Here is a 22,739-nt window from a genome sequence, read left to right as displayed (position 1 = left end):
CCAATGCCAGGACTTAGCCCTTTTTTTCTCCGGTTTTGTGTATTTGCACTAAAGACGGTGAATGGTTCACCGTCTTTAGAGCAAACAGCAGCAGCTGCTGTTTTAAGCTTGATTTTAAACAAAATTTCAACAAGTTTGACGCAAGTTTTTTCACGATAACAAATTTTTCAACAAGAAACACAAGATCACGAGTGGAATAACAAGATACAATCAACAAGATAAAAATATCAAAAAAAACCCCGAGAAATATACAAATATGCACTAAATTCAGTATTATATAATATTATACAAAGTCTAAGTTATCTAAATCAAAAATATACAATCAGCCTCTCGATCGTCCTCTCCCTCGACGTCCTCGGCCACGTCCTCGTGCACGGCCACGTCCACGTCTACGGCCACCCTCTACAACGAGATCAGCAATAGGTATGTCATCAATTGGCTCGATATCGGCCATCGCATCGAGATCCGCAATCATAACGCCCTCGCGATGCTCCGGTATCGCCTGAGTCTCCTCGATAGTGGCTGGTCTAGATGTTGGGCGGGCTTGTGATGAAGACGCGGCATGACGTCGAGAATAGACGAATGTAAAGTGATCTCTAGAGACTGGCGGCGGCAAAAGCAAGTCCAAGTCCAATGGCCTAGTAGGAAATCTCTCAGGGGCGGCGGGTATATCAGCAACATCACTAGGAGATGGAGATCCAGCAGATGTCGGTGTCTGACGGTGGTGATGACCCGATGTCGATGCATGTCCAAAATCTCGACCTCTGATATCAGTGGCGACAGGTATAGTAGGAATGTACTCCAGTACACTCTCAAGATCAATATCGATACCCGTCAATACATCAATCATCGCCTCATAAGAAGGTCGATCATGAACTAGGCTCCTGATGCTATACTGTGTCTGTCGTATAGCGTCCACCTGCATTATAGATAATAACTCACCTTTGGCAATCTATAATATACAAAATATTAAAAAACTAATAAATGGGCTGAGTGATCGTACCAAAGCTCTCTCGGTCTGGCCACGAGGCTGGTAAGTCAATGGTGGACGCTGTACTGGACGAGAAATCCATCGTCTCGTGATCTGCCAGTACCACTCCATATAAATCGAGGTCGCCTGTACTGGATCATCACCGACAATCAGATGCTGGTCAATAATAGACTGTAATCGCTGTCCCCATCTCTCGATGTGTGCAGCATGAAAGTGGCCCCAATGCTCATCTGGCCGCCCCTGAGATGTAAAGCGACGGATGGTCTCCACATGAATAGGTATATGCTGCAGGAGACCAAACTGCCGAGGGACTTGATCGGGCACGTGAAGCTCGACGATATGAAAATAAATCAGCGTGGTCCGCGATCGCCATACCTCACTGCCCTGTACACAGAATGCTGGTAGCACCTCTAATACAGCATCTGTGTACGGCCGCCATGTAATCTGTGAAAAAGCCAATAATAGTCAGCAGAATGCATTAATACGGTTGAATATTGAAAGAATTTCATAATTTAAAAGATATTCACCGCAATCTTGAGGTATATTACTGACCTTGTCATTCTTACGCCTTGTTCATTATCAACTTCACGGTCACCAATTGGATTCTCCGAAAATCCCACATCGATATCATTATATAGCAGGCTTGTGTAATAACCTTGCGACTGATATTGTGTCTCTGAAGGACATAAATCTTTCTCTATATATAGCGACACACATCCATAATGTTCAAACAATCCAATTAATCCCTCCAATGATTCATCATCTACTATATCATGAGCAATATATTCATTTGCTCCCGTAGGGCATCGAATTGTGTATTTAAGACAACATTCTTCTCTATTACAATTTACTAAACGATACATTCTCCTCTCAAAATTCGCATAGGTCGTATCTGAACGAATCGCAATCAATTTCTTTCGACCACCGAAATATCGAGGACCATTCCCATCAATATCTAACTGTCCATCCCAATGAACACTAAGAGACATCCGACGACTAGCCATTTTAACTACACAGAAAAATAAATCAACAACATTCTCCATGTTCTCATCAGCGAAAACTAAACCTAAGTGAAATGATAACTAAATGATAGAAAATTTGCAACAAGAAAATAAAGGGAGTGTTACTAGGGTAAATTGAATCTGTGAAAAAAAAGATGAAGTCATAAAGTTGAACCTTTATAAGTTTGATACATGTCCATTTCTTCCTCGAAAGGTCTATTTCTTGATTATTACTCTAAACACTAAAGGAAAAACCACTTACATGCCACACTATATTTTCACCAAAACCACTTACATGCCACACTATATTCTGATTAGGAATTTAGGCAGATACCTTATTTCATGCTCAACTAATCAAGATTTGTAAAAAAATAGATACATTGGCTAAGTAACATGCCACACTATATTTTCACCAAAATCTACATAATCTCCATATAAACAAGAAACTATAACAAGATACCACAATTAAAACAAGGTTTGGGGTTACTTTAAACTAGGTTTAGGGTTTAAGGTTTAGGGTTTAGTTTACACTATTTTAAACTAGGTTTAGGGTTTATACTAGTTAAACTAGTTTAGAGAGTTTAGGGTTTAGGGTTTATACTAGTTAAACTAGTTTAGAGAGTTTAGGGTTTAGGGTTTATACTAGTTAAACTAGTATAGGGTTTATACTCAACTAGTTTAAACTAGTTTAAACTAGGTTTAGGGTTTAGGGTTTATACTTGTTAAACTAGTTTAGAGAGTTTAGGGTTTAGGGTTTATACTAGTTAAACTAGTTTAGAGAGTTTAGGGTTTAGGGTTTATACTAGTTAAACTAGTATAGGGTTTATACTCAACTAGTTTAAACTAGTTTAAACTAGGTTTAGGGTTTAGGGTTTATACTAGTTAAACTAGTTTAGAGAGTTTAGGGTTTAGGGTTTATACTAGTTAAACTAGTTTAGAGAGTTTAGGGTTTAGGGTTTATACTAGTTAAACTAGTATAGGGTTTATACTCAACTAGTTTAAACTAGTTTAAACTAGGTTTAGGGTTTAGGGTTTATACTAGTTAAACTAGTTTAGAGAGTTTAGGGTTTAGGGTTTATACTAGTTAAACTAGTTTAGAGAGTTTAGGGTTTAGGGTTTATACTAGTTAAACTAGTATAGGGTTTATACTCAACTAGTTTAAACTAGTTTAAACTAGGTTTAGGGTTTAGGGTTTATACTAGTTAAACTAGTTTAGAGTTTAGAGTTTATACTAGCTAAACTAGTTTAGGGATTATAGGGTTTAGGGTTTATACTACTTAAACTAGATTAAACTAGGTTAAACAAGGTTAAACTAGGTTTAAATCTAGAAAATTGCTAAGATAGAATATTACTTGCAATGTGGGTTGCTGTGGCACGGGGGAAGGCTCGGTGGCTCGACAGCGACCGGCGGCGACGTCGGCTTGGGCGGCGGCGACGGCGGCTTGGGCGGCGGCGACTGGTGGGGTGCGGAGGGAGAGAGAGACAGAGAGTTCAGAGAGAAAGAGAGCGAAAAGTGAGGGAGAGGTGTCGGGGCTTCGGGTTTGGGCGGCGGCGACGGCGGCTTGGGCGGCGGCGACGTCGGCTTGGGCGGCGGCGACTGTCGGGGTGCGGAGGGAGAGAGAGACAGAGAGTTAAGAGAGAAAGAGAGCGAAGAGTGAGGGAGAGGTGTCGGGGGTTCGGGTATACCAAGGTAAGACGGTGAATTGTTCACCGTCTTCATAAAAAACATTGGAGACGGTGAACGATTCACCGTCTTACCTTGGCCGTGGTAAAGACGGTTAACTGTTCACCGTCTTTAGTGCAGGACAAATAAGACGGTAAACAGTTCACCGTCTTATCTGTGTTTTATCACCTTGGCCAAAGTTCGGGCCGAAGTTGAGGGCACAGCAGTTCCAAAGGTGTTGTATTCGCTCTAAAGACGGGGATGGATTCGCTCTAAAGACGGTGAATAGTTCACCGTCTCATGAAGGCGGTGAACCATCTACCGTCTTCATGAGTAAATTCGCATAGACGGTGAACGATTCACCGTCTTTACGAGGAAAATCCGACCTGGCGCCGACGTGGCGAAAGTAGGGTTAGTTTTCCAAATAAAATTTTCAGAGGGTTATTTTGCCAATTACAAAATTTCAGAGGGTTATTTTCGAAAAAAGTCCCCAGACTCACTGATTTATAAGTAATGCAAGAAAATATGGATGATACTACACGCTGACAATTATACAAAAAAGTCAAATTTAAATATTGTAATAAAATACAACAATCTCGAATTTTCGTTGCAAGGACCTTTTTTTCAAAATAATTATTACAAAATTTAGGCTAAATTATAGAAAATTTTTCTGTCAATATTCTCTTTTTCACTTTCCCCTGCTATCATCGAAAAACCTACACTTTGCCCTCTTAAAAAAAAAAAAAATATTTACTTCAGCCCCGAGTTCCATTTATATTCTATTTTTTATACCCAAAATACTTCTGAAACCTTCATCTTTCTCATCCTTCCTTACCGACATCCTCGCCGCGCCGCCTCACCCTACTCCGCCGCGCCGCTCTCGCCCTTGCACTCGCACTCGTGCAGTCCTCTGTCCGTGCCCAGATACACGCCCGCACCCTCCTCGGCCGCTTCACCCTCGCCCTCGCCCACCTCTTCACCCATACCCACCACGATCTCCCTACAGTCGCTGAAATAGAGGGGCGGCGAGGGTGCTTGAGGAGCAAGTGAGCAGGTGGAGGAAACAGAGTCAGAGCTGGGGTCGAGGGAGGCGCGAGCGAGGGTGCAGGATGAGCAGGATTGTGGAGGAGACGAAGAAGATTAGGACAATTTGATCATTTTGTCATATCGTATCCCCTATAAATATTTTTTATTTTTTAAAAAGGTAAAGTGTAGATTTTTGAATGATAGGGGAGAAAATAAAAAAGTGGGTATTGATAGGAGATTTATAATTGACCAAATAATTTTGTTAAATTTAGCTAAATAATTTTATAAAAAAGCAAATTTAGCTATTGTAATAAAATACAACAATCTCGAATGTTTATTATGAGGATTTTTTTAAAAAATAATTCTTAAAATTTTATGTTTGGCCAAAAAATTCTATTAAATTTAGCTAAATAATTTTATTCTGTTCAGTTGTGCATTGGAGTAGAATAACAATTGAAAGACGATGAATCATTAACTGTCATAAAAAAAATATAAAAGGCAGTAAATCATTTATTATCCTACTATTTAGAAATAAAATGATAAACAATATATCGTTTCTTTCTCCTGTATACAATCTTAACAAGCATACAAAACTCTTAACTACCCATATATATAATCCTTAACTAGTGTAGGAATCCGCGCGTTGCGGCGGATAGGGAGCATTGCAAGTAGTCAAGATATTTTTATTTTGCTTAATTCATCGACATTGTGATACTCCAATTTTCACTTAATACTCAAAAAAAATAATTTTTCAACTAATGCTGCTGGAGTAGATGGGAATAATTCTTGGAAGCGCATAATAGGTGTAAGAGCAAAGAAGCTAAAAAACAGAACGAAATCGCAACAAAGAAACTATCAAATATTTAAAATTAGAGGAATACTTCAATACTCCATATAAATCTTGACCATTTATTTTTCTTAATAGATGGTTTAGATTTAATATGATTTTAGATGTGACCTGCTATTGAAGCATAGGTACCATTCACCAGGTACCTATTTAAAGGGTATTTTAGTCTTTGTAAAATAGTTTGGTCCACAAAACCGGTTTTATCCAACTAAGAATATTGTGACCCTCTTAAATACCTACAACAATAGTTGAATTTTAAATTACAACCAAACTGTAAATTTAAATTCAAAACAACATTTAAAACTTTATAAATCAAATTTAATTTTTTTGAATATAAAACATAAATTTAAAATAAAACTTTTTGTTCCAATTCAAAATTTCAATTTAAATCAAAAATTAAAATTTGGCTTTAAGATTAAACATTCAATTTAGATTCAAATTTAAAAGTTTAATATAAATTTCAAAATTAAAATTTTACATTACAATACTAATTTCAAAAATTAATTTTAAATTCAATATTTTTTTGAGATGAATACTTAATAAATTGGGTATAATCTAATTTGGTAAGTTACCAAAGTAAATAAGATATTTAATATTTAAAGGATACTGACAAATTTGATATATACTAATTTTTTTTCAATATTGTCATGTTAATTAATTCAAATCGGTAACCTGTTCAACAGGTTACTTCGTGTAAATCCCAACTATACCCTTTACTAATTAAGGAATTAAATTTTAATACTTGTGGTGTATTGAAGCATTCCTCTTAAAATTATCTGAGTAGTGCATTTTATTTTAAAAATTAAAGTTCAATAAAAATAATTATAAACTCAGATAATTTAGCTTCAAAAAAATGTGAATTTCATTTTTTTCTTCTCTTATTGAAAATAGAATATTTCAGCAAATTGATAATTGCCATATGACAATCCAATTTATCTTGCTATTTAAGTCTTTATTCATATGTCTGAAAAATACAAACAACTTAAAAGAAGAAAAGAAAGTTATTTGATTATTACAAAGCACTTCATCATATACAAATTGGCAATTTTTTTTTTTTTTTTTTTTTTGTCATCGCTTATCTTAAAAGTATGTAGAAATGACCCAGTTTTAGGAATACTCAATTATAAGGGAAATAAAGATAGTCTTGTAAGTACTAAGCGTATTCTCAGAGTAAATATGTAAAGAGAAATAAACCTGAGATAATATAGCAAAATCCAAAGTGCTCCAACTCTTATTATGATGAGCCTCTCACAAGTCCATCGAAGAACATGTTTTGAAAATTATTTTGTGGAAGTGTTCGTGGGTATAGCACTTTTCACTCTTGAGGCAATTCAGTTCATCTTATTCAAATATTATCTAAAATTCGTTTCTACATGTCAATAAAATATAGATCTTAAAACGCATTTGATTCGTTTAAAAGCAAAGGTACTAATCATTTCATACTTTTTAAAACTTAGCTCAATTCTTTGTATATAGTTTGAAATAAAGTATATGAATTGAGGAAAAAAAAGTTATCTTTAATGAATAATATATTTAGGAGATCTATACAATTAGGGGGCGTTTGGATTGACGAATTTGTAGATTCAACGTAAGTCAAGTGTAGTGGTGTTTGAGTTTCCCTGAAGTGTGATTATTTTTCTGTTGTTTGTTTTGACGTAACTCGTACCACTGAAAGTTAAATTCAATCACTTCTGCTGTTTGTTTTGATGTAACTTGGTGCTGGTAAAATTAGTTTTTTGAGTTCCGTTGTTTGTTTTGATGTAAGTAAGTGGATCCCATTATCTCCTAAATATAGTAATAAATTTATCACTATAAAATTTAACCTATTATATAATTAAATTTTTTATTATTATTTAAAGATAATTTTAATTTATTATAAATAAAGTAATTCTAACCCATTATAAAGAAAGTAGAGTTTAGATTTTACTGTTTAATAAATTGTTTAGAGAAGGTTGAGTGTGGTGGAAGTCGAGTTCGGTACTTTAGAGCCGGAAGTCGAGAGTAGGTGAAGTGGAGCTCTAACGTAACTTGAGTTACATTATATTTTTCACTTACACCAAAACAAATAACGGAAGTGATGGAACTTGAGTTCCATCACTCCACTTACACCAAAACAAACGGGCCCTTAGTAACCCTACAATAAGGTAGCTGCCAAAATTGCTGAAGCTACCGACTGTAACTAGCGCAAATGGCAAAAAATTTGATAGTTGATACTCGAGATTTCAAATTCGAATCCTAATTAATTTACATTTTTAGTTTTTAGATAAAATAAATGAGACGGATACCGTGCTATCCATCTCTCAAAAAAGAAAAAAAAAAATTGCTGAAGGCACGCATCATCTGCCCATTTTCGATCAGTAGACGCGGAGTTGAGCGGAGGAATCGTGCGACGTCGCACTCAGTCGCTGCATATGGCGTTGAGGAGTACATGGGCTAGCATCAAATCCACAAAATAGTGGTGCCCAATCTGCCTATCCATCCACACCGCCTTGGCCGGCGCCCGGCCGTAATGCATTCCGTCGCTGCAGCGGTGGTCGTAGTGCCAGGGGAACGTCATGTCGAAGTCGTCGATGACGCCGCCGCCGCCGGCCGACAGCAGCCCCTTCTCCTTCAGCTTCTCGAGCAGCACGCCGTTGAACGCTTCCATCTTGCTCGGGTTATACACCAGCAACCTCCCGTACCCTCCCGCCGCAATCGTCGTCCGGTAGAATATCCTCGGCACCGCCTTCCCGCGCTGCCTCACATGCCTCATGACCTCCGCCCAGAACTCTGCTGCGCGGTCGGCTCCCTGGGCGAACGCCCGGACGCTCCGCCAGTAGAAGCCGTCGTGCAAGCCGGAGTTGAGGATCATCACGTCCGGGACCCGATCCTCCGTCGAGAAGAATTTCCACAGCAGCCGCCGGAAGTCCTCGTTCTCGAGAGATTGTAATCCGAGGTAGTTCATGGACTCGTTCCAGTGGCCGTTGAATATGCTGGTGATCCGGACGGACTGGGAGGCGTTGCTCGGGCTCGTGAAGTTGTAGTCGAACCGCCGGGGGACCTGCTGGACGTCGGCGCGGCCGAGCACGAAGTGCAGCAGGTTCCGGATGGTGTCGACGTGGTTGGAGTCGCCCCAGAAGAAGATCCACTTGTTCCCGAGGCAGTCCCACGCCTGTTCCCCGGCAAAGATCTTGAAGGAGCAGTGGGCCGAGTAGACCCAGCCGTCGCTCTCCAGCGCCCCCAGCGGGCCAGTGCACCACGGCCGCTGACACGGGTGGTCGGGAGCGAGGCACCGGTAGCGCCCCTCGTCATCCACGGCACACTCAGACTCCCTCTCCTTCCCACCGTGCCGCGTCCACCGCCCGGACCACCAGAAATCCTGACCAAAGTCGGAGCTGCGGCACGTCCGCAGTTCCAGCAGCGAGGAGGCGCCGCCGTCGCCATCACCGGTAATAAGGTTCGGACGGGATATAATGATGGGTATTTTCCGCAGCTGCCTGCCGTACTTGAAACGCACCGGCCACATTTTCAGCCCTTCGAAGCTTCTGAAGAGGAGGGTGATGGTGAGGTTGAAGGCGCCGGCGAAATCGGGGGCGACTTGGAGTCGCAAAGAGTAGGAGCCGTCGCCGCGGTCGAGGAGCGGGGGCCGTGACTTCCAGGAAGCGCCGGAGAGGTCGACCTCGAAGTAGTCCCCGCCGAGGCCGCGGGGCCGGCCGGCGTCGTCCAATGCCGTGAAGGAGAACTCGTGGATCTCGGCGGCGGAGAGCTCGAGGGGTGAGACTCGCCTGTCGAGGGCGGGGATGGAGATGTCGGTGGTGGGGGAGTCGCGGCACGCTTCCCCGACAGGCAGGGCCTTCCAGCTGGAGATGATTGTGGTGGTGAAGTTGGGGACGACGGGTACGGAGATCCAGATGGGCGGTGAAAATTTCGTCCGAAGAGTAGCACTGCTGCCGCTGCTGCTGCTGCTACTGCTGCTGCTGCTATTGCTACTACGGCTGCTGCTACTGCGAGTGGCGTTGTTCTTGGGCATAGAAGAAGGGGCGGTGGGGGTCGACGAGTCGACAGAGTAGGAGCCGAGGTGATAGCCGATCTGGAGAGGCCGAGGGGGGCCGCCGCAGAGGACAGAGGTGTCTTCGGCCCACAGGAGTACTAGGGCGGCGAAAAAGGCTACAAAGAGGAGCTTCCCAAGCACCCACCGACGGGTAGCGGTGGCGGTGGCGGTGGCGGAGGCGACGCCGTTGGTCCTGCAGTGGGGTTCTAAATCACCGCCATTGGCCCCTTTCTTTACTGGATCAGGTTGAGACATCATTGGGAGGGCAAGGCACGGAGGAGGAGGGTAAGCTTGAGCGTAGTTAATAATAATTTGGCTATTTTGGTGCTCCACTGGAAGGAGCTGGAGCACAACGTGGGTGTTGCCATGCACGCGGGGGGCACGATGTGGGTGTTGCACTTACTAGTTAAAAAATATTTTTTTCTATGAATATCTTAATAAGGTTTTTTTAGGATATTTTGAATTGATCCTAATAATTTATATATATGAACTCATTTTCTCTCCACTTCAATATAAAAAAGGAAAAAGAAAAGAATTTCTCTTTCTTCTCACTGCTTCCTCTACATTTTAGTGTACTCGCGACGTAAAGTTTAAGGCAATGAATTTGTATTTAGATGATATTCTATTTTAATATTATGCAATTTAAACTGCCCTGAAAATATTATTTTTAATAATTTATATTAATCGACATAGGTCGCCACCGCCCTTGCGCCAATTCCGATCATCTCCCTCACGGACGACATCCTCAAGATTTCCATCTACGTTCCTAGGTAGGGGTGTAAACGAGCCGAACACGAGCGAGCTAGAGCCGGCTCGTGGTTCGGCTTGTTTGATAAACGGAGGCTGAACATGAGCTGGCTCGTTAAAGGATCGAGCTGAAAAGTTTAGCTCGTGTTCGGCTCGTTAATAAACAACGAGGCGAACACGAGCAGGCTCACGAGCTGACTAACGAACAATAAATTAAAAAGGATTAGATTGAATATATATAAAAAATAAATTTATAAAATTTTATTCATTAGACTTTAATCTAATAGTTGAAATTTTATATATAAATGAATCTTTTTATAATTGAGCTCGCATTTATATATATTTTTTTTGCTAAAAATTAAATAATAAAAATATATATTATATATTTATACATAAAAATATAAATTAAATAAATTATATAAATATAAAATATATGTATTCAAGCTGTTATCGAGTCGAACACAAGCGAGCTGATCCCAGCTCGTGTTTGGCTCGTTTATTAAACGAGCAGAAAAATTCGGCTCGTGTTGGCCTCATTTACTAAACAAGTAATTCGATCTCGAGCTCATTTCGAGCCAAATACGAGTTGCCTCGTGAACAGCGAGCTGAATTGCCATCCCTATCCCTAGGATTTCGGAGGGCAGAGGATTGTGAAAATTCTATTAGCCTTTCACAACGATCAAACGTAGAGATTCCGACACAACATTCAATCGAAGATCTGAAAGGGCGCCATTGCAAATTTAAGAAGCCATAAGATGAGCATGACAATCTAACAAGTTCTTTCAGTACGAGATTTTACACTAATTATGTTTTCTTCGTTTTCGCCAATAATTGGTATCTGAGCAGTTTTTTACTTTTTTTCATCTTAAATGTCGATCTAACTATTTGCGCAGATCTATCTTTGTACATAGATAATTTTTTTGGTGATTGATTTTAATTTGCAATATTTTTAAATAGATTTATAAAGAAGGTTTTTTTTTTTTTTTTGTAAGTTTCGTTCATGGTATCTAATGGCGAATCATTTACCACATTTATCTACTAGTGAATCATTTACCAGATTTCTGTATATATTTTCGGACCCTAAAGTTGTAAATTAGATCTACAATATTTTATTAGAATTCGTTTTTTGATATATGAAAGCCTGACTTTTTAATTTAAACTTTTTTATAGGGTTTATTGATAGATTAGTATTAGATCCACGCACAAAATTTATCAGGATTGGTGGAGTTTTTCCAACTATATTTTTTTTAAAATTGATTTTTGTAGATCTATTTTTTTTCTCTTTATTTATTGTTTTATTTTAAAAAAAAATTGCTTAGTTCGATCTAGCCCACATGCAGATATCGCTGAGGCAGCTTACCTGCCAAAAAAATTATGAAAAAACTTCAAATACCATTCCTATAGTTTCGCACTTTTTAGTTTTAATATCATGTGGTTTTAAATGTATCAATTTGGTGACCTATGATTTTATTTTTGTGCACTAGGCTACTGTACACTTTTTAACTTCATCTTCTTTCTTTCTATTGATTTTTTGTAAAAATTTATATAATATCCTTTTAATTCTCTCATATATATCACTGTTAAATACAAATTTCTTTCTAATTTTATCAGTCATATATATGATCTAAGGAATTTATTCTGTTCAAGTAATTTTGTAATTCCTATAACTAAAATTTACAATAGACTAAATTATTTTTTATTTCTTTATTTTTTTCCTTTATATTAATTTTGAAATAAGAACGGAAGGTTTTGAAATATAAAATAAAATGAAATTTTTGCTAGTAAGTTCCAGGAATTAAAAAGTATAATAATATCAGTATACTTACTGGTTACATTAATCTTGAAACACGAAAATACTACTATAAAAATTAAAATTAAAAATTTAACTACAGCAATGCCATGCATTGCACAGGTCACATGTGAGTAATTTTATAAAGCTTAAAAAACATAAAAAGAAAAAACTATTTTTTCTTACTAAAATATGGGAAAATTTCCCCTTTTTTCACCTTTTTTTTCTCTAATTTTAAAAAAAAATCTATATTTTCCCCTCTCAAAATTGTAAAAATATTTTCAATGGACTACAACATTAATAGTGAAATGACTAAATTACTCTTACTTATTTTTTTGAAAAAAATAAATTTTTAATATATTTTTATTAATTTTAAGAATATTTATAGTATAAATTATAAAAAATAAATAGAATAGTGACACAACTATGATAGAATGGTACTAAGTGCATCAATTTGAAATTTTAAAAAGGTAAAATATTAGTTTTTAAAAATAATGAAAGTAAAAAGAAACAACCGATATGAAATTTTTGTATTTTAGTTTTTTCTCGATAAAAATTGAAGTTTTAGAATTCAGATAATCACCGGGGGCCCCGCACCCAAACAGTGCGACTCAAGTCCTAATTTTTGACTCCACTGACCGCAAACCAAACCGAACCGAGTCGCGTTCGATTTCGACTCTTTCTTTCTCCTTCTTTGGTTCTCCTTCACAGCTTCTCGACGTAGCAAAAGTAGGGATGCAAATGGGACGGATACGGGGGGGAGGGTGCTTTTATCAGGACGGAAAAGATTCGGGGCGATTTTTTTTTTTTTTTGGCTCTCACTTCTCACTCTATTTGGGGTGGATGAGGACGGGAGTAAATTTTTGGCGGATTTTTAACAAATTATAACGAATTAAAGGAAGAATCTCCTGCCTCCGGTTCTATTACTTGGCGGATCAGGACGGATTCGGGACAGATTACCCTTCGAGGGCAACGGTTTTGGTTCCTTCTCGCACGAGCGCCCACAAAACCCTAGCTACCAGTGGAGTTATCTAAGCTTAAGTTTGGTTCGATATTAATTTGGAGCGTAAATTTAGGCTCAAAGTTGGCTTGAAATTAATTCGAGCAGAACTCGAACAAGTCTAATTTCGAGTCGAGCGAGCTCAAGTCCTAAATGAGCTGCTTGAAATTCTTAACATCACGCAATGTATAGTTTAATTTTAGAAAATATCATTTAAACTTGATATAAAAATATGTCTAATAGTTCAACATACAAATAAAGACATGAATACAGTATTATAATATTAAAAAAAATTTAGGGGAAGCAACTATGCGAGTAAGTAAAAGAGAGGGAAAGAGGAAAAGTAATTAGAGTAGAATTTTACTGGTTTGATTTTATGTGCCAATAAATATTCCCAATAACTAAAACTCTACATAAATATAATCAAAATACATAATAAATATTATTATATATAATTAAAATATTATAAATATATATTTGAGCTTTTTGAGTCTAATTCGAACGAGCCCGGTAATATTCAAGTTCGATTTGAAATAAATTGAGTTTTTTTTTCTCTTCGAGCTCGACTCATTTAATTTCAAGTTGAGCTCAAGCAAGCAGAATATCGAGCCGAGCACGAGCCAGCTCGCTCATTTGCCAGTCCTAACCCTAGCGAAGAGTGCTGCGGCAACACCATCGCCACTCCCTCTCTACTTCGACATTGACGATATTTTAACGAGCCGAATACAAGCTGAATTTTTCGGCTCAATATTTTAATAAGCCATAAACGAGCCGAACACATCCCAGCCTGCTCGTGTTCGGCTGGTTGACACCCCCCACACATCACAGCTCACCAACTAAAATTCACAAAATTGAATGTCTAAGCATACTAAGTGGACAATGCTACGCACAGAGAAAGAATAACTACGCACAGATGAGAAACATTAAATCTACATTAAATCTACTTGAGCGAAGAACTTTGAGAAAGGAATTATAAATTTAGAGCTTAATTACACACTACTAAGGTTTAATTTGGTATTGAGATCTATGAAACGCTGTTAGATAAAATGAAGTTGGGGAAAAAGTATATAGGGATATGCTTCTGTGTTCTCCGGTGGGACTGCAGAAAATATATCGTAACCGACTCTTCGCGATATACGGAACGCAATATTACGTACGGAAACAACCAGCGTATTTTTCGAACGTACTTTCTCACCGCACGTAACGCAATCTCCCCGCAATCCCAAACGAAGTCTAATCTTTATTTATTGTATTGTACTATTTTCTTCTAAGAAAATATTCAACTTTTTTTTTAACCAATCTTTATATTGTTTATTAAATTTTTTTTTTGCTATTTTATACTTTTTTTCTTAAAAAATTTTATTAAACTATTATTTTCTCACAAATCTCTACATTATTGCCGGCAAATTTATTATTTTAAACAAAAACTAACAACCATAATAAAAAGTACTGTTTAGATAGCAAGAATAAAAAGCAAAATAAATCTTCATCGTAAGTTTCTATTAAATTATTTTCAACTACTTTTTTTTTTTTGCTATTTTTATGCATTTTTTTTCTCTCGTAAAAGAGGCTAATATCAAAATTTAGGCTCTATTTGATAAGTTCCAGGAATAAAGCAATATTCACTGCTTATTATTTTTAAGGAAAACAAAATTGAAAAATTATTCTGTTAATACATAGTAGGAAAAAAAATCAAAATAGATTTTTAAGATATATTCATTAGAAATTTCTCTCAAATTACTTTGAGCTATTATTTTTACTATTTTTCTATATTTTCTCTCTATTAAAATATACTAAATATGTACTCTATTACTTTTAATCAGTGCAATGTAATAGACCTACTAATTTTGATCTAAAAGATCACATAAATTTATTGCATATAGAGTAAAGTTTGAAAAAATAAATAAAATAAAATTTAGTGAAGTCCTTAAAGAGAAAAAATAATACAAACAGCAAATAAAAAAAAAAAAAGCTAAAAGTACTGTATAATATGAGTGTAACTAATCCTAATCTGCAGGTAACATATCAAATAAATATCATTTGCAGCCATAAAACAGGAATAAAGGTTGTTTTTTGTTCTTAATGATTTTTTTTTCTTTTAATGCAAAACAAAAGGGTTGCTAACTTGTCATTTACCTTACTCTTGCACTTTATATACCTAAAAACTCTTTATTTTGTTATGATTCTAAATGCCAAGAAGAACTATTTCAGACATGTTATTGTAACCATCCGACCCACTAGTAGCGCTAATAATTCGTTGAACCCAAACCACCGGTTCAAAATTAAGCCTAATTATTAATGTTAGGGTCTCTGGTCCTTATATTCTTATGCATAATTTCTTTCCCATCCGATGTAGAGATAAACTTCTCTCGTTTAAACCCCGACATCCTAGTCATGATCCAATTTAAACCTAATATTTTTGTCAGGTTGAAATCTAATCACACGCATAAATCAGAATTACTAGACGATATAAAATTCTAAAAATAACTTCTGCTAATTTAAAAAATGGCTCCTACTAAATCCATTGTGCAGTACTTTGGCCTGCATAGTACTTAAACCTTTACACTTCTTACTGGTATTCATATTTAATACCAAATATAAGGAACCGAACCTCTAACACTAATAACTAGCTAGACTGGAATCACTAGCACAAAATATTTAAATTCAATTATTATTACTAAGGTTCCTTATCAACAGATTTTCATTCACAAACCTTTCTTATTTGATATGAGATTATTCATGCGTTACAAATTATTGTGACGGTGCCCCAATGATGCGTACTTTAAAATATGCTCCAAGGATACATGCCCCAAAATTATCAACTAAAATGATTAAAAGTCCACTCAACATAGCTACCCGAAAAGCTCTCATAGCATTTGTGATCAAAGCCCTCTCAAACAGCTTTTCATTTAAAACTCGTTGCCAGGTTGAATGTTGTAACTATAAAAAGTCGCAGAATCTCAGTTAATTTCGTTCACAAAAACTATCTTCCTAGAACCTTAGAAATTGGATGAACAAATCTGAACCAAGCAAATGAATCAAGTTTTACCAAAGTGGAGATAAATATCAGTAACCCGGTGAGTATTACTTCACAATGTGGAGAACCAAGAACTAATATATACTCATAGAATTAAGAATACATATCACTTGCCCTGGGAATGAGAAGATAAAACAATAAACACTTGTCCAACGAGTGCACGACAGTGTCACATTTTTGGTAGCTTCAAGCCAAAATCGGACAACTAAAGTGACACAAGATAAAAGATGCTGAAAACTACTGATATTAAACATGATCTAGTATTCAACATATGCGAGAAAGCATATCAAGCAACAAGTTGTCTGGTAGCAAAAACATGAGCACATAACTAACAACAACACAACAACCAACATAACAGTATAATATGAGAAGCTCACATAGAAGCAATTCAAGCACATGTGATACTTTCTAGCTAAAAATAAAGGAAAGGGAACGCAATAATACCACAACACTATCGCGGACCGCAAGGTGCAGCGAGATCAGCATATTTCCCCTCTCACATTTCCTGGACCGCTTCTTCCTCGTCCTCGTACTCGCCTTCCTCATCGGCAGTGGCATCCTGGTATTGCTGGTACTCAGAGACGAGATCATTCATGTTGCTCTCTGCCTCAGTGAACTCCATCTCGTCCATGCCCTCACCTGTGTACCAGTGCAAGAAGGCCTTCCTCCTGAACATGGCCGTGAACTGCTCGCTCACCCTCCTAAACATCTCCTGAATGGAAGTTGAGTTACCAATGAAGGTTGACGCCATTGAGAGTCCGCGCGGGGGGATATCGCACACGCTGGATTTGACATTGTTGGGTATCCACTCCACAAAGTAGGAAGAGTTCTTGTTTTGGACGTTGATCATTTGTTCGTCGACTTCTTTGGTGCTCATCTTGCCTCGGAACATGGCAGAGGCAGTGAGGTAGCGGCCATGGCGGGGGTCAGCAGCACACATCATGTTCTTGGAGTCCCACATCTGCTGGGTGAGCTCAGGCACGGTTAGGGCCCGGTACTGCTGTGACCCACGGGAGGTGAGGGGTGCGAAGCCGACCATGAAGAAGTGGAGACGCGGGAAGGGGATCAGGTTGACTGCCAGCTTGCGGAGATCAGAATTGAGCTGGCCAGGAAAGCGGAGGCAGCATGTGACGCCACTCATGGTCGCAGAGATCAAGTGATTGAGGTCGCCAACTGTTCTAAGAATAGATAATTTAGTGGGAAAATTACATGAATCCAAACCAAGCGAATAAATGCTTATAGCATATACAATGTAGAAAAACAAAAGACTTATGCAAGCTATTTCAAGTAACTTCACATTGCCGTTTTTCCTCCAGCATTACAAACCATGTTTGCGCTTAAATGAAAGTTTGTCATACATAAAATCATTACAAAAGGCCATACAGTACTTCCAAATAAATACAATAAGAACATGATATTCTTTATGTACTACGTGTTTTGGCAACATTAATGTGATGAACTCACTTTTCTGCCTTATTCTACCAAATTAAGGGAAACAAACTGGGAGATAGTTGTAGTGGTCGCTAGGTTTATTCTCGATAGAACTAGAACTGTTACAAAACCACCCAACATAATCATCAAACATAGCCTAACAAGCTCAAGTTGCTTGAATAAATGTATGATCCATTACAAACTATGAGTTCCAAGTTCAATAAGGCACTTATCATTTTCACCAAAGGTAAAAAATCTAATTAGAGAACCTAAATTGGCAAATGGCCTTAATAGTATCTACAACAGAGCAACGTCCTTTGTTATTTTTTGCAGGAGGCACATATACAAATGCTTATGCAAATAACAAACAACCTGAACTTATTAAAGGTAAAACTATATATAAATTACCTAAACTATGAGCTATTTTTAATCAGCTATCCAACCTTTCAAAAGTTTGATTTTACTATATCTATGGATTGGCTACAGTTTGGAAGTGTTCTTACACCCTTGGACCCAATTTTAATGTGAAATCTGAAAATGAATAAAACCATGTTAGATTTTTAAATATTAAAATGAGTCAAGATTACATAATCTAAACCTAATATAAGTAACTTTGAATTGGTCTAGGCTCATCAGGGGAAGGCCAACTACATGTGGCATCAAGTATTATGATCCGACGGTCTACAGACTGCCCTCAAAAGGTGGGTTTTGTCCCTTCCAAAATTATTCTAGCTTTCATGGTATAAAGTAACTATAATCCATCCTAGATTAATTAGAACTTATCGTGATTGTACATGCTGTGAAATAAATTACACTAATAACGAGTTTGATTACCTGTATGTATTGCTATTGTATAACCCTTTCTTCAATTAATAGCTTGTTTATATCAATAATTAAAATTGCATATTCTTGTTTGATAGTAATTTTTAGTCAATCATGCAATGTTAATTGAGCATGTTCATGATCTTGAAGCATAAACATCATAATGAATACTAGCTTTACATTTAACCAAACATTTGAGCTAAATTTACTGCTATTCTCATTTTGTTTCAACAGTAAGTTATCAAGTTAATACAGCTAATAGCCCTCACAAAAACTTGCAAAAAATCAGTATGCATTTTTACGTCTTTCAATGCTGGAGGTATCCATCCATTCTGTGGCACTGTCACTAATTTGTGCCTAGCAATCATTAAACTCAAGAAAATGAAATCCCTCTATGGTCTTAAAGAAATTTTGGGTTGTGATAAGGTATTAATAGCTCTTTCCCAGTTTGACGTAAGTAGGTGGAGACACAACTAGCAAGCAGGCATCACGGATATATTATGATACTACTATGCAACCAACCCAATCTTTTATTCTTTTCTTTTTAATATCTTGAGATGCCTGAAAGTGGTAAACACCAGCAGATGTGGCATCACTGTCATTGAACAGAACCGTACCAAGCTCAATTTATTATATTAAATCTTAAAAGTGACAACTCATCACAGCTTTTAAGTACCTGCCACTTCTAGGAAACGTCAGAATCAATTCAAAGTTTTAATAGTTCCATAGCTTTTATCTCAGGCAATAATTATGGCACCACAAAACAATTTATGTTGATCCGAAATAATGGTCCTAACTAGTGTCTTGAATGAGATAAACGGATTATCTCTATCATGTATGTTACATCTCAAGTCAAATTGAAACTTCCAGGTATTCGAAGTATTATAAAATCATAGCTTCCTATCAAGATGCATTTAAACAGCCTGTAACCTTCATCTAAGTAGTGGGCCCCATATGCTAGGACCAAAATCTAAGGCTTTTAAAATGCTTTTAAACCTTAACATATTTCTCATGAGCAGAACTATATAAAATGCTTGTAGTAGGGAAACCTGCTACACATCTATAGAAATACCATATAATTAAAGGCATGAATAATAAATGAAAAAAAAAAAAACTTACAGCTAGGAGTGGTAAGCTTGAGAGTGCGGAAGCAGATATCATAGAGAGCTTCATTGTCCAGCACCATGCATTCATCTGCATTCTCAACCAACTGATGCACAGAAAGAGTTGCGTTATATGGTTCAACAACTGTGTCGGAGACCTTTGGCGAAGGGAAAACAGAGAATGTAAGCATCATCCGGTCAGGGTACTCCTCCCTGATCTTTGAGATCAGAAGGGTTCCCATTCCAGATCCCGTTCCTCCACCAAGGGAGTGGCATACTTGGAACCCTGAAGCACAAAAACAGAGGACAGAAAATTTACTAAAGAAATATGAGATATGTCAGGTAAATTTCATTTTTTTTTAAAAAAAAAAAAACTCTATCTACATGAAGAAATTTAAGATATAATATAAACATAATGTATCTGTCAAGAAATTGCAAGAGAAAAATATTACTTCATGAACAGGAATACTAATTAATAATAAGATATAACAAAAGAAAAGGCCATAATAGGAACAGAGTACTCATAAGGTCATAACTACCACAACAGCTAGTACCCACCAGTACCAACTTTTTGAGTGAAGCCAATAATTATATGCCACAAAAAGAAGAATCTAACATGAATGATAATTATGAAATACAAACAAAATCTGAAAATAACAGAGGAAACATTTCTGAGGAACAAAATTCAAAATTTAAAAGAAAAGGGAGAAATCAATAACAATAATAATTCAGAGATATCCTTGTGAAATTAAAAATTCATATCAAGCTGATAATATGCACAAAATTCAAACAATAAATTTTAGAAAGTAAAAATAAGCACTAATCATCAATAACAATAATAATTCACAGAGATATCCTTGTGAAATTAAAAGTTTATATCAAGCTGATAATATGCACAAAATTCGAACAATAAATTTCAGAAAGTTAAAATAAGCACTAATCAAGGTGAAATAGAACAATATAAAGCAAAACATGAATAATAACCCTAGTTACACAGATTATAATACAGATAAGCAAATGCCAACCAGAGCACTCTGATGAAGGATAAAGAGCAAGTAAGAACATGAGAGAAATGTAATAAACCTTGGAGGCAATCACAGTTCTCGGCCTCCTTCCGGACCACATCGAGGACCGAATCAATGAGCTCGGCCCCCTCAGTGTAGTGCCCCTTGGCCCAGTTGTTACCAGCGCCCGACTGTCCAAAGACAAAGTTGTCAGGGCGGAAGATCTGGCCATAGGGTCCGGTGCGGACACTGTCCATGGTGCCTGGCTCCAGATCCATAAGCACGGCACGAGGGACGAACCTCCCGCAGGAGGCCTCGTTGTAGTACACATTGACGCGCTCCAGCTGGAGATCAGAGGTGCCGGCGTAGCGACCCGTGGGGTCGATACCGTGCTCGTCACACACAACCTCCCAGAACTTGGATCCGATCTGGTTGCCGCATTGGCCACCCTGCACGTGGAGGATTTCTCTCATCTTTACCTAAAACTACAAAGAAGATACTGGTGTAAGATACTGGTGTAAGAACACATTTCATCCACCAACGGAGTCTAAAATTACAAGAATTTGACTCAAATGAAGAGACTACAATAGGAATGCAGGAACAGATAAAATTTATATTCTAACCGAGAGACAAGACCAGATTGGGGTAGAGCCTACAACTAAATTCACAAGAAAATTCAAGATCCCAGTGTTCTAGTCTCGGATTGAGGGCAAAAAGAAATCAACCGAATGACCTGTAAGAAATTATGATTTCTATCCCAATCTTGAGTTGAAAATAAATATTCTGAACACAAATCCAAGTAAACTACCAACAAATCTACAGTAAGATGAACGAAATGTAAATATCTAACATAAAACATCCAAACGATTTGTGATCAACACAGCAAGAGGAGAAAACAAGCGAACAATTCAGAAGCTACGAAATCTTTAGATCGCTATCCAGGAACACTAATCACTCTCATTATTCAACCAAAAGCAAACATTCTGAGCCCTAATCCAACTATACATCCTTTCACATTAGGGATTTCGACATAAGAAGAGGTGAATCCAAGGAAAACACATCAGAAACCAAGAAATCTCAGATCGACTTCGAGATCAAGTTGAAAAATCACAACAAAAGATCAATTAATCGACTCATCAAAGACTAATCCCTCTCATTTGCAGTTCAAATCAAACACTCCGAAAACAAACATATAGTAAATCAAAGAAATCAAATAACATTGAGGGAGAAAAACACATCAAAACCTAAGAAACACAAGATCTACGCTCGAAATCAAGCAAAAAAGCAGACGAAAACGCATCACAGATCATCGCCACTTACAGAGGAGAATCGGAGAGAGGACAGATTGGAGAGGAAGCGATCGATCGGAGAGAGAAGTGCGGAGGGGAGTGGGTGTGAGAGCGAGAGAGTGAGGAGCCCTAGCGAAGCGGAGGAGAGGTTTTTATACAGGGGAGCGAGGGAATCGGACGGCTAATACGATTTCCCTCCCTTTTTCTAATCGGACGTCGGATGCCGTCCGATGCGGCGATCGGACGGTTGCGGATGTCGGCTTCGAAAAGGTGGGAAACCGCTCCTCTTGCGTTTTGAAAAAGTAAATTAAAAAAAATTAAAAAATTTAGTGGGACATGATGACATAATTGCCCCCAGGCTCTTATAGAAAATGACGGAAATGCCCCTGGGCCTATTACTTGTACAGCGCCTTTTGGCGGTAACTTCGAGGCGGTTTAATAGAACGTGAACGTTTTAGGAATCGGGTGTGTGTCCGTAGCCGTTGGATCTGTATCGACGGTTGGATATGGTTGGTTCAGCGACAACTTGTTGGCTGAACCGAGTGTACCACGTCGCCGTGGATTGCGCAGGGCCACATCAGAGGTGGACATTGGTTGGATTTGGCTCGAGAGTAAAATTAGGCTAGCAAAGTATTTTTCATTTGAAAAATATTTTTTTTCTTGTTTGGTTCCATATAAAAAAAATAAAAAAATATATAATTTTACAAATGTGAGATCCCTAGTGTTTGACTGTGGAGGCTTGTTGACAGCTCTGGAGAGTGTCGGGACAAGTTCGAGTCGCGTTGGCGTCAAATAGACGCAAAACGGACTCCGTACGACGCGAGGGCAACTCTCAACGAAGAAAATCTACAAATTGCAGTTTTTCTGCTTGGTGTACCGGTACAGCCATTAAGGTGTACCGGTACATTGCACTGGGCCGCGCGCGGGTTGCTCTCGGGTTGCCTCCTGCACCGGTACGC

The 22,739-nt window shown here is 37.9% G+C and overlaps 3 protein-coding genes across 3 annotated transcripts; all 3 read right to left on the bottom strand.

Moving 5' to 3' along the window:
- Positions 268-2,034, bottom strand: LOC109709099. The gene is made up of 3 exons (XM_020231169.1): positions 1,519-2,034; positions 1,004-1,435; positions 268-919 (listed from the first exon to the last, which is right to left on the bottom strand). Exons 1-3 carry the CDS (start codon positions 2,032-2,034, stop codon positions 323-325), a joined length of 1,545 nt encoding a protein of 514 aa, XP_020086758.1. The 3' UTR covers positions 268-322.
- Positions 7,856-9,813, bottom strand: LOC109709098. The gene has a single exon (XM_020231167.1). It carries the CDS (start codon positions 9,811-9,813, stop codon positions 7,927-7,929), a length of 1,887 nt encoding a protein of 628 aa, XP_020086756.1. The 3' UTR covers positions 7,856-7,926.
- Positions 16,225-21,949, bottom strand: LOC109708988 (tubulin beta-1 chain). The gene is made up of 4 exons (XM_020230999.1): positions 21,812-21,949; positions 20,571-20,976; positions 19,504-19,773; positions 16,225-17,304 (listed from the first exon to the last, which is right to left on the bottom strand). The coding sequence occupies exons 2-4, from the start codon at positions 20,962-20,964 to the stop codon at positions 16,628-16,630; spliced, it is 1,341 nt and encodes a 446-aa protein (XP_020086588.1). The 5' UTR covers positions 20,965-20,976; positions 21,812-21,949; the 3' UTR covers positions 16,225-16,627.

This window comes from Ananas comosus, linkage group 4 (genome assembly GCF_001540865.1).
Source record: "Ananas comosus cultivar F153 linkage group 4, ASM154086v1, whole genome shotgun sequence".
In the NCBI taxonomy this organism is placed as follows: Eukaryota; Viridiplantae; Streptophyta; class Magnoliopsida; order Poales; family Bromeliaceae; genus Ananas; species Ananas comosus.
This window is presented reverse-complemented; position numbering and strand designations above follow the sequence as displayed.

Bases quoted from the DNA above. Each gene is read 5' to 3' on its own strand.
- LOC109709098 (XM_020231167.1), bottom strand. From the start codon at position 9,813: ATGTCTCAACCTGATCCAGTAAAGAAAGGGGCCAATGGCGGTGATTTA.
- LOC109709099 (XM_020231169.1), bottom strand. From the start codon at position 2,034: ATGGAGAATGTTGTTGATTTATTTTTCTGTGTAGTTAAAATGGCTAGT. The intron at 1,436-1,518 runs GTGAATATCTTT...GCTTTTTCACAG, and splicing joins TAATATACCTCAAGATTGCG to ATTACATGGCGGCCGTACAC. The intron at 920-1,003 runs GTACGATCACTC...TCTATAATGCAG, and splicing joins GCCAGACCGAGAGAGCTTTG to GTGGACGCTATACGACAGAC.
- LOC109708988 (XM_020230999.1), bottom strand. From the start codon at position 20,964: ATGAGAGAAATCCTCCACGTGCAGGGTGGCCAATGCGGCAACCAGATC. The intron at 19,774-20,570 runs GTTTATTACATT...TTTGTGCTTCAG, and splicing joins GAACTGTGATTGCCTCCAAG to GGTTCCAAGTATGCCACTCC. The intron at 17,305-19,503 runs GTAAGTTTTTTT...TTCTTAGAACAG, and splicing joins CAAGCTTACCACTCCTAGCT to TTGGCGACCTCAATCACTTG.